We start from the raw sequence: 14,745 nt of genomic DNA on the forward strand, positions 1-14,745 counted from the left end.
AACATAAAAGCTGAGAAGTTTTAGTAACAAAAATGGCTTTATTTTCTTTGACAAAGACCTAGATATAGTCTTTCACTGTTTAGAAATTCGGTTCCTAATTTGTTTTATGCTTTGGTCACTTATTACTTACGCATCTTAGTGGCCAACAAGTACTACTGTGAGTAGTATCTGCCATCACTGTTTGTATTTATATTGGTAAATCATAAACATGGCATTTGTTTTATCATCTGATTTTTTGTTTTGTATTATTAATCAAACCATTAGACATTTCCAGATCAGTTTATGAAAACAGCACTTTAAAAAAAATCCCATTAGTGTCACTTCGAGACAAGAGGAGGATGAATGCATGACCGCTGAGAGCTAAAGACAAGGGCGTCATTTACGTAGGGCGGGGTGGGGGTGACAGTTAGCCTACCAGGGCTTAATATCATTTGTTCATTTTAGGAACAATACATAGATATGAAATATGCAGTTTGCACTATTTGAATGGCTAGTAAAAACTATAGCAAATAATCAGAACAGATGTTCTCAAAACAAACTGATTTTTACAATATAACCTTTAAAAAAATCAAGAGCAACCAGCCGGCCCCTGAACCACCAATAAAATTTGCCCCGCCCCGCCCCTAATTAAATCTGAAATTGTACTCCTAAGTTAAAGGGTGTGTGAAAGCTAAGCTCATAGAATCTTTTTGTTAGTGAAGACCAGGATTAATGTTCTTGTTATTTTTTATAAACCGTCATTATGTTTTGGGTTATATGATGGATAACTTGGTTTAATATGCTTAGATTGTATAATTCTATATTAATTTACTAAACTAGGCTTAACAAGCGTTTGTAAGGTCATCATGATTTTAACAGTATATGAAGCTCAATATTTTTTAGGTCTTTCTTTAAAATCCAGACTGGGCATATTCTAACTTTTAGACATTTAATACTTAAATGAAGTAAGATTATGTTAAATGCTGTTAGCTAAATTATATTGGTTATAAGCGTATTTTAGTAATTATTATAATCCAATAATTCAAATTATGAAATAAGCCAGGGGAAGGTTACTGTGTTAGGCCTCGATACAGAAGATTATATTTTAACTAAAATATTGAACCTATAGGTATTATCGTTAGAATAATTTGTTTTCTATTGCAAGTATTTTTAAAACTCAAATTAGGCATATTCTACCTTGCAAATTCAGACATTTTAGGCTTATTTTCCGGTAAATGCAGTCTAGGCCTAAATCAGAAATAAAATTATTGTGAATTATAGGCAGCATTTAGCCGTCATTAAAAAAAGAAAGTGAAATTACAATATAAACAGGAATTTCAGAATATAAATTACAAACGTATTTATTTGTATATAATATTTTTTATCATTACTAAAGCCTGAAATAAGCAATTAACAATAATACACATAGTTGATACGGATAAGTATTTTATTTACTTATTTCAGTGAAATCTTGAGTAGGTAATCACAAAAGAGTTGTTTGTTTTGTTTTTTAATTATGCACAAAGCTACACAAGGGCTATCTGTGCTCTACCAACCACGGGTATCGAAACCCGGTTTCTAGCGTTGTAAGTCCGCAGACATACCGCTGTGCCACTGGGGGGCCAAAAGTTTGTTTGTTATGAATTTCGCGCAAAGCTACACGAGGGCTATCTGCTCTAGCCGTCCCTAATTTTGCAGTGTAAGACTAGAGGGAAGGCAGCTAGTCATCACCACCCACCGCCAACTCTTGGGCTACTTTTTTACCAACGAATAGTGGGACTGACACGTCACATTATAACGCCCCCACGGCTGAAAGGGCGATCATGTTTGGTGTGACGGGGATTCGAACCCGCAGATTGCGAGTCGAGCGCCCTAACCACCTGGCCATGCCGGACAGGGGCCAAAAGAGTTGAAATTAAACAATCGTCACGTTTTTATATCTTTATTTTGGGAGAATGACGTTCCGAGCTAGCACTCTTCGTCAGATCGTTCAGCTTAATTGGTGTAAGCTGTCGATATGACGAACAGTGCTAGCTCGAAACGCCGTCCTCCCAAAATAAAGATACAAAAACTTGACGATTGTTTAACCTATTTTCTTTTAACCATAATATAATTACCAAGGTTAGTTTGATTTCATACTTTTAGTTTTAAGTTTACAGGTTTATTATTACTGTGGACACATTAGGCTAAGCAGTGCAGATATATACTTCCACATTTTGTATTTTTAGGTTTCCTGATCTATATCCCAGCTAACACGTTGCAGAATAGCTGTGCATTAGTAAAATCAATTAATATATATATATATTCACCATTAATGTCTAACATTACAACAAAGTTGTCCCAACAAATAATGCATTACGTTGTCAATTTTACTAACGCACAACTATTCAGCAACTATTTTATATAGTTATCTTAACAAATAGACCTAATAAACAATTGACAAATTATAAATCTTTAATGTACAACATGTATATTATTATTTATCGTGATATTATTATAATATTTAACTGTGAAATAAAAATTGTAGGAGTTATGGCTTGGTAGAGAGCAAGAAATCATAGTAAACGGAACATACTCTCAGAAGTCTTGATATAGGAGAAACTAGTTTCGACACATTCGTCTGTCCTCTTTAGTCTCAAGTTGTCTTCTTGCAGGAAAACTGTTCTTTAACTGCTGCACACGATATTGTGTTATTTTATAACTTGGTTGGTAAATTCCCCTTAACATTTAAAAAGTGGAAAAGGCAGATGTTATTTAGACCAAATAGAATGGACATTATTACTAGAAGAACCTCCAGGAGATTATTATACCGAGGACAGCCTGTTCCAAATTCCTCAAGCCTATAATAGTAATAGAATTTACTAAAAGTATTAGTATTAAAATCATCTTTAAAAAGTATTTACATTGGGTATTTGATGTTAAAAATAGAAAGATTCACTGCAATGAATAGTAATAAAGTAAAAATGAAAAGTGGTTACTGTGGTCGATAGTGAGGTATCAGGGGCGGCGCCACTTTACCTAGACTGTTTGTTTGTTTGTGATTAACCACAAAGCTACACAATGGGCTATCTGTGCTCTGCCTACCACGGGTATTGAAACCCGGTTTCTAGCGTTGTAAGTCCGCAAACATACAGCTGTGCCACTGGGGGCTACCTAGACTGTGAATTGACAAACGTGTGCGACGGGATTCCATAATTGGAGGAAGGAGAGCCTATGCTCTGCCGATAGTAATCTGCTTTAGTGTGTAAATCAGCTTAGTCTTTTCTCTATATCCTATGAACAACTCTTTCTCATTGTCGGTCAAAATAACAAGTAATTCCAAAAATAAGTCTCGTTAAGCTTTTGTGTAGAAATGAGCCACATTTGAAAGAAATCTGTTAAGCTGTGACCATAACGAAGAACATTAACACTTAAACATCAGTGGTTTCATTTTGAACAATGAGTTGATTCATATCGCTCAGATTACTAACATTGTTCCTTGTTACATGGGGTTGGCTTAATCCTTTTGGAAAATTCTATCCAATTGGTCAATTTTTGTATATACATCTTCTGAAACTACTCATAAGTATTATGACAGATGCATCAGACACTTCTGATCTTTTGAGATTATTTTTTTAAAACAATAATTTCTCGAGTGAGCATAGCTACGTAAGTTTCCTAAGAGAGAACTATGGTATAAACATACTTAAAAGTAATTATTTTTTCTTAAGTAACCACACGTCCAGTTTGCTTACCGTGTTAATGTCATACACAACATAAAGATGTCCATCATAATCATTTTTTAACGAATAATTTTAAAAAAGCCTTTTCTTTTGTCCTTAAATTATATAACTTTATTTGGTAGAGCGAAAAGTTAAAAACAAAACATTTACCAGGTAAATCGGTCTTCAAACAACATACTGTTCTCGATAGATGGTACTAGAAATTACTACTCTCGTGACTCATAGTACTAAAAGTTCCATTTTCATAACAGGTGGTAATAAGAATTCCACATTCTCTTGATAGACGACACTAAACGCTACCAAACAATAAAGAGCCACACTTTTTTTACGAAAATAATATTCTTAACCTACAGTTAAAAGCTCGTAAAGAGATTCGGTGACTTTGGTTTTCCTTGTGTCTACAATTATTTCTAGAGTTTAGTTTGTTACTTTAACTTTTTTTGTGAAAATAATTCTTTTAAAATTGCGCAATCATTGAGTTATTGAGGAAACATGCATTCATCGTTTTTTGTTTTGAAGACCTAAGTTGTTTCTCACTACGAAGTACATGTGTATAAATACATAAAATTTGAAATGTGTGGTCTAGGAGAGGAGGTAACCTAGGAGCTAGAGCATACTGGCGTTCTGTTCAATAAAAATAGTTAATATTAGAAGCTCCTAAATGCTGGGTTATAATATTACTACTTTCCAAAATGTTTATACTTACAAATATGTAACAATAAACCAACGAATTAACTTAATCGAAACTAGGGACACTTGAAAATTGAGCATCTAGCCCAAAATTTCCAATATGTAACTTATCCTTCTATTTTTATTTGTCGCTTATATCCAATACTAAACAGCCGGAAAGTTTTTGTTATTCAAGTATGAAACATTTATGTCATTAAGTCAGTAGCATTTTATTTTACAAAGGTCAAGTGTTGCCAAGAGAAGTAAGTGAAAATACGGTACTGAGATGTTGTGTTTTATGTGGCTGACAAAAATAAAAAATGGAATTATGTAAGTCTACAAAATGCTAATGTACTCCTTTTTTTTACGTTTAAAAGCAACCATAAGACATACAGTATTTAGAGTCCACATACAGGGAGCTGATTAGAACCATAAATACTGCCTTAGAGATTAACAAGTTAAGATGAGTGAAATACAAAGAAGATTTAATAAACTATTAAGGGTCATGTAGAAACAAACAGTAAAACAGGATAAAGCTACAAGTAGTGACCTCTATCAGCATCTAAATTGTCCGTCAAGCGAGTGTGCTAATCAATAAGGATGTGCAACTCTGCCATCTGGCACCGCGCATGCACGTGGACCCACTCTGCACGAGTGCCGGTTCTCGCATCCTGCCCATCATGGCGTTCAACGGACGGGAAATAGGTAGATCTGGCCGCTGGATCAGTTATGAACGGGGGGATACAAAATTAAACTAAAGTGAGTTTTCCCGCCCTGCTGATGAATAACCTCCTGCTAACTGGTCGTATCCGTCGTCTGACACGGTGGCCAAGGAGAAGACTGCTTCTTCCCGGCTCTTCTACTGAATTATAACTCATAAATCTTAAACTCGGGATGGAGTGTGTATACATTTGTTTATTATACCCTCTGGCCAGTAATTAGTTACGTGAACTGTGCAAGAAACGCTCATATAGGTATTCTGGTCTGTAACTACTAATGTAGATATTAATTATAACATAATTAATAAGTTGTATACAATTATGACAAGAAACATATTTCAATGGATATAACTTGGCAGAAGAGTGAGAGTAGATAACGAACACTTATTTGTTACTGTACAGTCTAGATGTTTTGAATACTACGTGTCGCCTCCACCCTCTAGTGGCTCAATGGTAAGTCTGCAGGCTTAAGACGCAAAAAATCGGGTTTCGATATCCATGGTGGGCAGAGCACAGATAGCCCCTTATGTAGCTTTGCGCTTAACAACAATAAAAACAAACCAAAGACTACGTGTTTTTATAGTATTATACATGGTGTGCTTTCTCGGGATCAATTGTATTTGTTGTATAATGTGTAAGCTATGAAATATGTGAATTATTGGTGATTAAATGTGAACGTAGATAGCAAATGCTTAGGTCAGTTAATTGTGGTTGTAGCTGTTATATGTCTAATATGGGAATGGTATGAACTCTTGATGATGAAATGTGAATACAAACAACAATAATGTTTGGTCAGTTAATTGTGGTTGTAGCTGTTATATGTCTAATCTGGGAATGGTATGAACTCTTGATGATGAAATGTGAATACAAACAACAATAATGTTTGGTCAGTTAATTGTGGTTGTAGCTGTTGTATGTCTAATATGGGAATGGTATGAACTCTTGATGATGAAATGTGAATACAAACAACAATAATGTTTGGTCAATTAATTGTGGTTGTAGCTGTTATATGTCTAATATGGGAATGGTATGAATTCTTGATGATGAAATGTGAATACAAACAACAATAATGTTTGGTCAATTAATTGTGGTTGTACCTGTTATATGTCTAATCTGGGAATGGTATGAATTCTTGATGATGAAATGTGAATACAAACAACAATAATGTTTGGTCAATTAATTGTGGTTGAAGCTGCTGTATAACGTGTAATCTGGTAACTGTCTAAATTCATCTCTATCCCATGTGGTTATCATTTGTTTTGGTCCCTTTTCTGTGTAATACCTATACCAAACAGAAAAAGAAATAGTTGCACATAACGAATAAACAATGTATATCTTACATGTTACCAAATACGGACTGTCAGACTGTACCCATTTTAAAAATTAGTCCATATATTGACCTTCTTTGTCAAAATACTAAGCATATCAAATTTTCTGAATCGAACCACATGTTTTTAAAACACACAAACAAATATGTTACAATTTCTACTAGGTCTCACAGATGACGCGTAAAAAAAAGCCCAAAGCTAACCCTGACCATTTTAATTAGTAGTACAGCGATGTGCTGTAAAAATGTCTTCATTTGTTTTAAACAACAAGCCTCATTACGTTCTACAGACAGCACATATGACGCCGTACCATGTGTAGCGAGAGGGCTTATATCCTAAAGGGTAATGGTTCCTGCACCCGATGTATTACATCATGAACAACATTGACCTATAATCAACCAAATGGGTTAACAAACATGGGTGTAATTTTGCCTGTGTTGTTGATGATTATTTTAATTAACCCTCTCACCCGTATTTTTTTTTTTGTTTTTTGCACAACAAGGTCAAGCAGTAAACCTCTACATAAAAAGTTAGAAAACTTAAATACTTCGAATCGTTTTCTCAACAAAGTACCATGTCTCAAATCAAGGTGAATAATGTTACAAGTATGTAGGTGTATTAATATTATTGTTGTTACAATCTATCAAAAATTTAGATTAAAAATGTAACTGCCAAAATTAGTATAATGGTACGAAAACCATGTAACAATGTAGTCGAACTTTCAGTTTCTCGTAGAGAAATATCCGTCTTCATACGCCTAAATTCTTTACATGCTTAACATATACATCAAATTTGGCCTTCAGCGCTGACAACACATATCTAAATATGTGGTGAAAATTGTCTTCAACTGATAATAAGGGAATTACAATGCTTTAGTTATTAGGTGTTAAAAACTTTAAAGTATATTTTTAAAATGATCGTGATGTAAGCCTACAATCGTGTCATAATCAAGTATAAAAACTGGTTGAATACATAAGTGATAAATAAAATAGTGAAACGAGATACGGTGTGAAGGTTGTTCAAGGCCAGAATTTTTTTATAAGGAAATCTAAAACCTGACTCAAATGAATTCTCGAGAACCGTTGAGAAACAGACCGTGAGACCAAATTCTTAAGCATGGGAAACTATTCTTAAATTTACTTTTCTTATCTTAAATAGGAAAGATTAAGAATCAGAAGATACACTCGATGTTTAAAAAAAATACGGTTTATGTTTTTACAAGTATAAAAAGTAGGAGACTGTTCTATTAGGGCAGGAATTGCGACGTTCGATAATAAGCATGGTTTTGTGAAACTATCCACAAAAATAAAAAAAAATAAAGTACTTTTTTTTGTCATCCAATCAAAACTGCTGAGTGACGACTGCGAGTACATAAGACTGGTGATTGGCCCTCTTGCAATCACCACAAAACTTTCGTCGCATTTATCAGCGAATACTAAACCAGTGCTGGGAATTTAACAAGCTTTCACTTACTTTCTATATTATAATTTGAGTAACGAGTGATTTTTGTTGTAACTGCTTTTGGGAAGAATTTGTGCACTGTTTAAAATACGTCAACAGCAACGTCGCAGCGCCTTCTACGTTATTCCCACCTTGCCAAATATATATGGACAGATTTTTAAAATGTTAAAGTAATGCTAGTAGTTTCTAAAATTACCAAAGTCTTCTGTGTGAGTCAATAGAAAGGAGATACTACACTTAGCTATTTCACTTGGATCTAGAATTTCTCCTATTATACTTAGTATCTGAAAAGTTGGTCTTACCTTACTCCTGAAAAGTCTTCTTTATCTTACGTTTCGTGAATTTGTTTTTTCACTTCAGACCTAAGAAGCGAAAAAGGCAAATTCACGATAGGTAAGAAAAAGAAAGTTAAAGCCAACCTTTAAAATTTTAAATTAAGATGGCTTATTCCACCTCCTGAAATAATATACTCTTATTACAATAATGAAAACGATTCTGCACCCCTAAAGGTGTAACATTATTATTAATTTATAACATTCGCTGAAAAAGAGTAATTTTCCACTGTGTTTACATAGTTACATTCTTTCTGCGACTTTATTTTCAAGAATGTTTAATTTAAAAGTGTTTTTGACATCTGTGTTATAGCGTGTATATTTACTGTTTTACAAAGTTGTTATGTTGTATATATTTTTCATGACGTTGTGAAATTAGGTTTCTAATAGCGTCAGCACTTCCAAAGTTGAGTAAGCATTAATGCTGAAAATCTTAAGAATCTAAACTTTACAAGAAACATGATGATATATATATATATATATATGTACATATACGTACGTCAAAAAAAAGATAATTTAGAAAATTAAAAAGTAAAGAAATGTGAGAAGTTTGGGCACTGCAAAGAAATTTTAAAGAAAAAGAGGCGGATGGGGTTAAATAAAATATAATTATGAGGTTTTCAAAATAGTGTAGACAAAGAAAACTGATGGCATTATGAAAATAAATGAATATATTTCGAGAATTTAGAGACAACTGATGTAACAAAGGCATATATTATTATTATATGAAGAAGAAATTCGAAGAAACAGACTTAACTACCTGTTTAGACGTTATAAAATTCGATACTGTACAAATATATTATAAGGATCTGCACGTGATAGTAGTATCAGAGAATTCTGAAGCGAAAAAGATAAGAAAAATAACTCTAGTAACATTTTCCAAATTCCCGGATAGTTTTTTAAGTTATAAAACACGGAATTTAAGAGAACTGACAAAGAAAAAGAACATTAGCAAGATGCCTATAAATCAGTACAAATAAAGAATTCTTGAAAAGGTGATGACTTGAAAATTAAAGTAACATTTGAATACAAAATAAACATATTAGAAAAGAAAAAAATTAAAAACTTGTAAAATGTTTCTTGATAATTTTCTGCGAAAAAGTATACTATAATTTAAATTAAAATAGAAAAACTAATCACTTTTCAGTTAAATTTGAAATTATAGTACAGACTTGAAGGGATTTTTACTACACAAAGGAGAGAAGAAAGGTTAAAGACCGAAGTAAATTTTAATAATTTTAGTATGAAGAAAACCTTTAGATCAAAAGACCAATGAAGACAACTTTTAATATAAACATTGTTGATAGCTTTTTCAAAAAATATTCATAACTCAAAATTAATTTTGTGAAGGTTATTTATAATAATAAAAATTAATATGTTTACAAATAAACTGTTATAACTGGAAAATATTTTACTTTGTGTTCATTCATTTAACCTATCTTGGCATACTGAACAGAGTACATAGAGTAATAAATATTTGAACACTTTGTTTTACTTCGTACAGTAGTCAAAATGATAAATTCGCTTTGGATGTAAGACTTATACACGATTCGTGAATTTCGATTGGTCCGTTTTAAAAAATTGAGTTTACTTTACGCAAAATATATTTTTTAATTACAGTACCAGCGGCGGATCCAGAGAGTTGCACCCACCCATCCCCCCTACTAAACAAAGGTACCCTTAGCTTAGACCTAATCAAATAAGTGCTTTTTTTTTCTCAAAATGTTTCATGACCTGGAGAAAGAATACCCTCCCCAATGTACCATATTTGTTTCTGGGTTCTCCATTATACATTCGCTTACACTTACTTTCACATTCACGTCATTCTTTTCTTTTGCTATGAGCGTTTATTACTCTCATTTTGTGATTAAGTTCTACGTTAATATCAGGCAGTAGAAGTTACTTGTTTCAAACAATAAATCTGTTATATGAACCCTGACTTCAGCCTCATATGTAAATATCCCAGTTACCACGAAACTTTTACGTACTGAAACTATAAATAAGAGAAGTATGATCAATATTAGATGCAAATTTTCTTAACATACTGCATGAGAGACTTCATAATGGGTTATACGTTACAGCTTGCAAGCTTAAATTAACATTACGTGGTTGAAGTCATATTGGATGTTTAATGACCCCTTTTGCGCATGCTTGAAATAATATTGGAGATGTAAAGACGAGTATTGATCCCTAGGTATGTGCTTGAAGTAATAATGGAGGTGTAATACTCCCTCTACGCGTAATTTAAATAATATTGGATGAATGGTGACACCTTGGCATATGTTTGAATTAATATTGGACGTATAGTGACCCATAGTTGCGTGCTTGAAGTACTACTGGACGTATCGTGACCCTTTAGCTTACCGAGCAATGAAAGGTCAGTGTGAAAACAAAAGCCCTTGGTTACGGTAACTGTATGGGAATATTTCTTAAAGACACGTACAGATACACATATAAATGCATTAGAAGGTTGTAATCAGAGGTTGGCAAAAGAAAAGAAGGGCGTGGCATACACATTTTTAAAAGAGCCAGTTGGTACGTTTTTCTGTTGATCCATCCACCCAAATATATTTCGTCGTAAAAATAAAGCGAAATGGAGAAACCGATGTACCAAATTAGAGTATATAACATTGTTCACCTGGTTGATGAGAACAAACTTAGTTTCAGAGGTGAAATGCAGTGTAGTTACGGGCCTGACACACTTCTACTTCCTCAACCTATATGGTGACGTGATGAGGGAATATTCACGTGCTGAGGGAGTATTCACACTACTCGCACTTCTTTTTTGCTATTGTCATTAACAATATTGGTTAGAATGTTTGATATAAATAGTTAATTTTTCCCTCCCTCCCCGTTGTCTCAGTGGTAAGTATGAGGGCTTATAACGCTAAAAATTGCGTTTCGATACCTGCAGTAAGCACAGCACAAATAGTCCATTATGTAGTTTTGTGCTTAACTACAAATAAGTTAACCAACCTAAATTTCCTAATCAGGCTGAACCTCGTAAACAAGTAATCAAGGTAGAAACAACCTACCAGTGAGGAAATAGTGTCTCAGGGTAGGAGAAGACCTCATCAGGTTCCAAACAAACTATATTATCCTCAAAACAATCAGAATAAAAACAACCTATTAATGTGGAAATAGAGTACCGAGAAATAAAAATAAATGTTATTAGAATCAAAACAAACTATATTAACATCGAAACAAATTAAAACAACATATATATATAAAGCCACCAGAAGCAAAAGAAATCATTAGCATAGAAACAATACATTAAAACCGAAGCAAACCATCACTGTGGAAACAACCTATAACAGTGAGGAAACAGATTATCACGATCGATAGGAGACATTAGGATTGTAACGTCCTATCTAGTTAACACAAGTTATCAGGGTGGGATAAAGATGATCAGGATATATATATAAATACGTACACGTCGGGCATACATCACTGGAATTGCAACAAACAACTAAACAATCCATCTAGCTAAAAAAAAAATCAGTATCGAAACAAAATTGGGTTGAAAACAAAACAAAAAAAACTAAGATTAGAATATACGAACTATCGAGCTAATTAAGCTCGAAAACAAATAATGTGGATTAAGACAAACCACCAGGATAGAAGGAAACAATAAATATTAAAAAGGTTTGTTTGAAGTTAAGCACAAAGCTACATAATAGGCAATCTGTGCTCTGCTCACCACGTGTATCGAAACCCGGTTTCTAGCGTTGTAAGCCCGCAGACATACTGCTGTGCCATTGGGGGGGGGGGGGCTTTAAAAAGGAAACCAGGATTAAACAATCGATAAGGAATGAAACCGACGATAAGATTCAAATGATCTTAAAAATAATGTTTATTTGTTTTAGAACAAGGCCACATTGGGTTATCTGCTGTGGGAATGGAACTCCGGATTTTAGCGCTGTAAGTTCATAGACCTATCGCTGTCCCACCGGGGGGACGAATAATAATAACCAGGACAACGTTTGAAACCTCCCCATGATGATGTTACGACTGTTTCTTGTTAACTTATAGTGTACTACATAAAAGTAATTACAAAGATTTATGTTTTGAACTTTGTGTGAAGAAAACAGTCGTAATGAATAGACTACTGTTTTGTGATACTTCGTAATAATACAAAGTATAAAACCCCAGAATGATGTGAAAATATCATAATTGGGTCAAAAAAATATTTGTACTGCTGTATCACGCAGCAATAGAATGTTTGTCGTATTTTGTAATATTTGTTTACAATTAGATTAAAAGCTTATTCGTATTACCTCTAGTGGCACAGTAGCTAGTCTTTGGGAGTATAACGTTAAAATTCGGGTTTCAATACCCGTTATGGGCACAGCACAGATAGCCCATTGTGTAGCTTTATGCTTAACTAAAAACAAAGTATTGTTTCTTAATATAATCTTCATAAATACAATGAATCTGCGGATTTAGAAATAGATTATCATCATCAGACGTGTCGTACTGGTAGTTTAATTTTTGTCCTCAGTGGATTTTTTAATAGGTAGACATCTTCCTGATGTTCGTAAGGAAAGTTTTCTGACATTCGACGGAACTAACACGAAAATGACAATTACGTCTTCTCTAAACAACACACTGTTTCGTGTGTCTACAAATCAATATATATATATATATATATATATATCAAGTTTTAAAAGTTGATAGTATAAAATATTTTATAATGTCTATACTTTTTCAATCTTCATACTAGCATCATAATGGCCCATCTCTATTTAAGTTTGTTAGTAACGTTGACACCACAGCTCAGCCTTAAAGATGCTAGATCTAAAACTTACGTCACAGTTGTGTAACCCGTATACCACATTAATTTTAATTTTACTTTTTAATGGTAGTTTTCGTAATTTTTAAGACATACGTGACCTTATTCATTCCTGACGAACTTCGCAATAATTGTGTACCTAATTTAGTTTAAACGAATATAGTTACACTCGCGCAATGCATGATGTTAATTTTTGATAATAGAATTATTTGATTAGCGTTTCAATTGAAAGTTGTTTCCCCCTAATTACCGGATTACGTTGGAATAAAAAAATATCAAATGAAAAAGGCGGTACACTTCTTAATACAATTATTATTAGTTTTTTGAATGATATACATATATGTAAATCTATACTTAATAAAAGACCTTTTAGGATAACGTTCTCCTTTCACTCTTACTAAAAACAATACAATTTACAACTAAGCAATTATTATCAATATGATGGACGATATGTTTTTTTATATTGCTGTTTTCATAGCTGTAACAAATAATTGGTATTCATAACACTAGATCCCGAGAATGCGTTCTGCAGAATAATACACTACGGTTTGATCTATCTCTTCTAAATTCTGACCATTGGTCATGGTTACTAGTCAGTGCTATATTGCCTGACATTACATTCAAATCACTGATTTATAGTATTTACTTCTATTTATCACTGCCTAACTATCGTTTCTGACCATTGATTATAATATATCGATTCAGACTGGAAAATTTCTGATGCACCACAAACTCTGACCACTGTTATTAAGACTACGACCTTCAGAACTCACCTGATTATGATCACAGATTATTACCGAATTATATTCTGTGTTTTACCACCAATCATTATTCTATATATTGAAATGTTTAGCCATGACTGATGAAGCATGTTTTATAAGATAAATGATTCAAGAGTAAGCACACCGTCAACAAGTTATCGGCCCGTTTCGTACGAAGTCGAACTACTCTGGTCAGAACGCAAGTGTCCTTGTAAAAATTGATTATAAAACATAACGAAAACTATTTTACTTACCAGTCTTTCTCTGCAGCCCTTGAAACATTCTTCCACAACGTTTACACCATAAATTATTGTTAGTAAACACACAAAAATCACACAAACAGAGAATACTTGTGGAGCGCGAATCATCGTGTATATCCTTCTTGCGCCATGATACGGTTCGTCTGGAATGCGTATACAAGAACGCATGGTACGGCAACATTGTGACGTCAGATTAACAACTTTTCTCATTGGTTAATTGGCTTCTCGCTGAGGTTTTCCATGTTTACACATGACATTCATCAGATTAACTCTGTATTTAGTGAGTCGAAGTCCATTGTTTAAAATTATATTGCAGAGAATTACTTCTCGAATCCATTTTCAAATCAATTAAAAAGACGAGTTTCAGATTCTTAGTTTCCAAAAATATCAACCGTTCAGTACAATTATTTCAAGACATGATGTTTTTCTACTTTCTGAATTCTGAAAACTTATGCCGTGTTGATATACAGTACATACGCAAAAAGATGATCTCCTAGCAATAGCGCTTTTGTTTCATTCAATAACTAATATGTAATTAATATCGTAAAATTTTGCTGAAAATTACTAGAAATTAATTTAAATAAACATTTACTGTTACTGTGAAAAAAACAAATATGTATATTTTACAAACCTTTATCTGGCTGTTTTTAGATGTATCAGTCTAATGAAAAGTAGGATTGTGGTAAAAAATATTATAGTAAAGTATATACATAAATACATAT

At 33.2% G+C, this 14,745-nt stretch overlaps 1 protein-coding gene across 1 annotated transcript in view; it reads right to left on the bottom strand.

Moving 5' to 3' along the window:
• Window positions 1–14,191, bottom strand: part of LOC106478323 (proto-oncogene tyrosine-protein kinase ROS-like) — a gene marked incomplete at its 3' end in the record, with an annotated part of 84,570 nt that extends 70,379 nt beyond the window's left edge. The window contains exon 1 of the mRNA XM_022381927.1: window positions 14,018–14,191. Within this exon, the coding sequence (XP_022237635.1) occupies window positions 14,018–14,191 (174 nt within the window). The remainder of the gene's footprint in view (window positions 1–14,017) is intronic.
• Window positions 14,192–14,745: the final 554 nt, after the last annotated feature.

The sequence above is a fragment of the Limulus polyphemus genome, unplaced genomic scaffold (genome assembly GCF_000517525.1).
Source record: "Limulus polyphemus unplaced genomic scaffold, Limulus_polyphemus-2.1.2 Scaffold200, whole genome shotgun sequence".
Classification (NCBI taxonomy): Eukaryota; Metazoa; Arthropoda; class Merostomata; order Xiphosura; family Limulidae; genus Limulus; species Limulus polyphemus.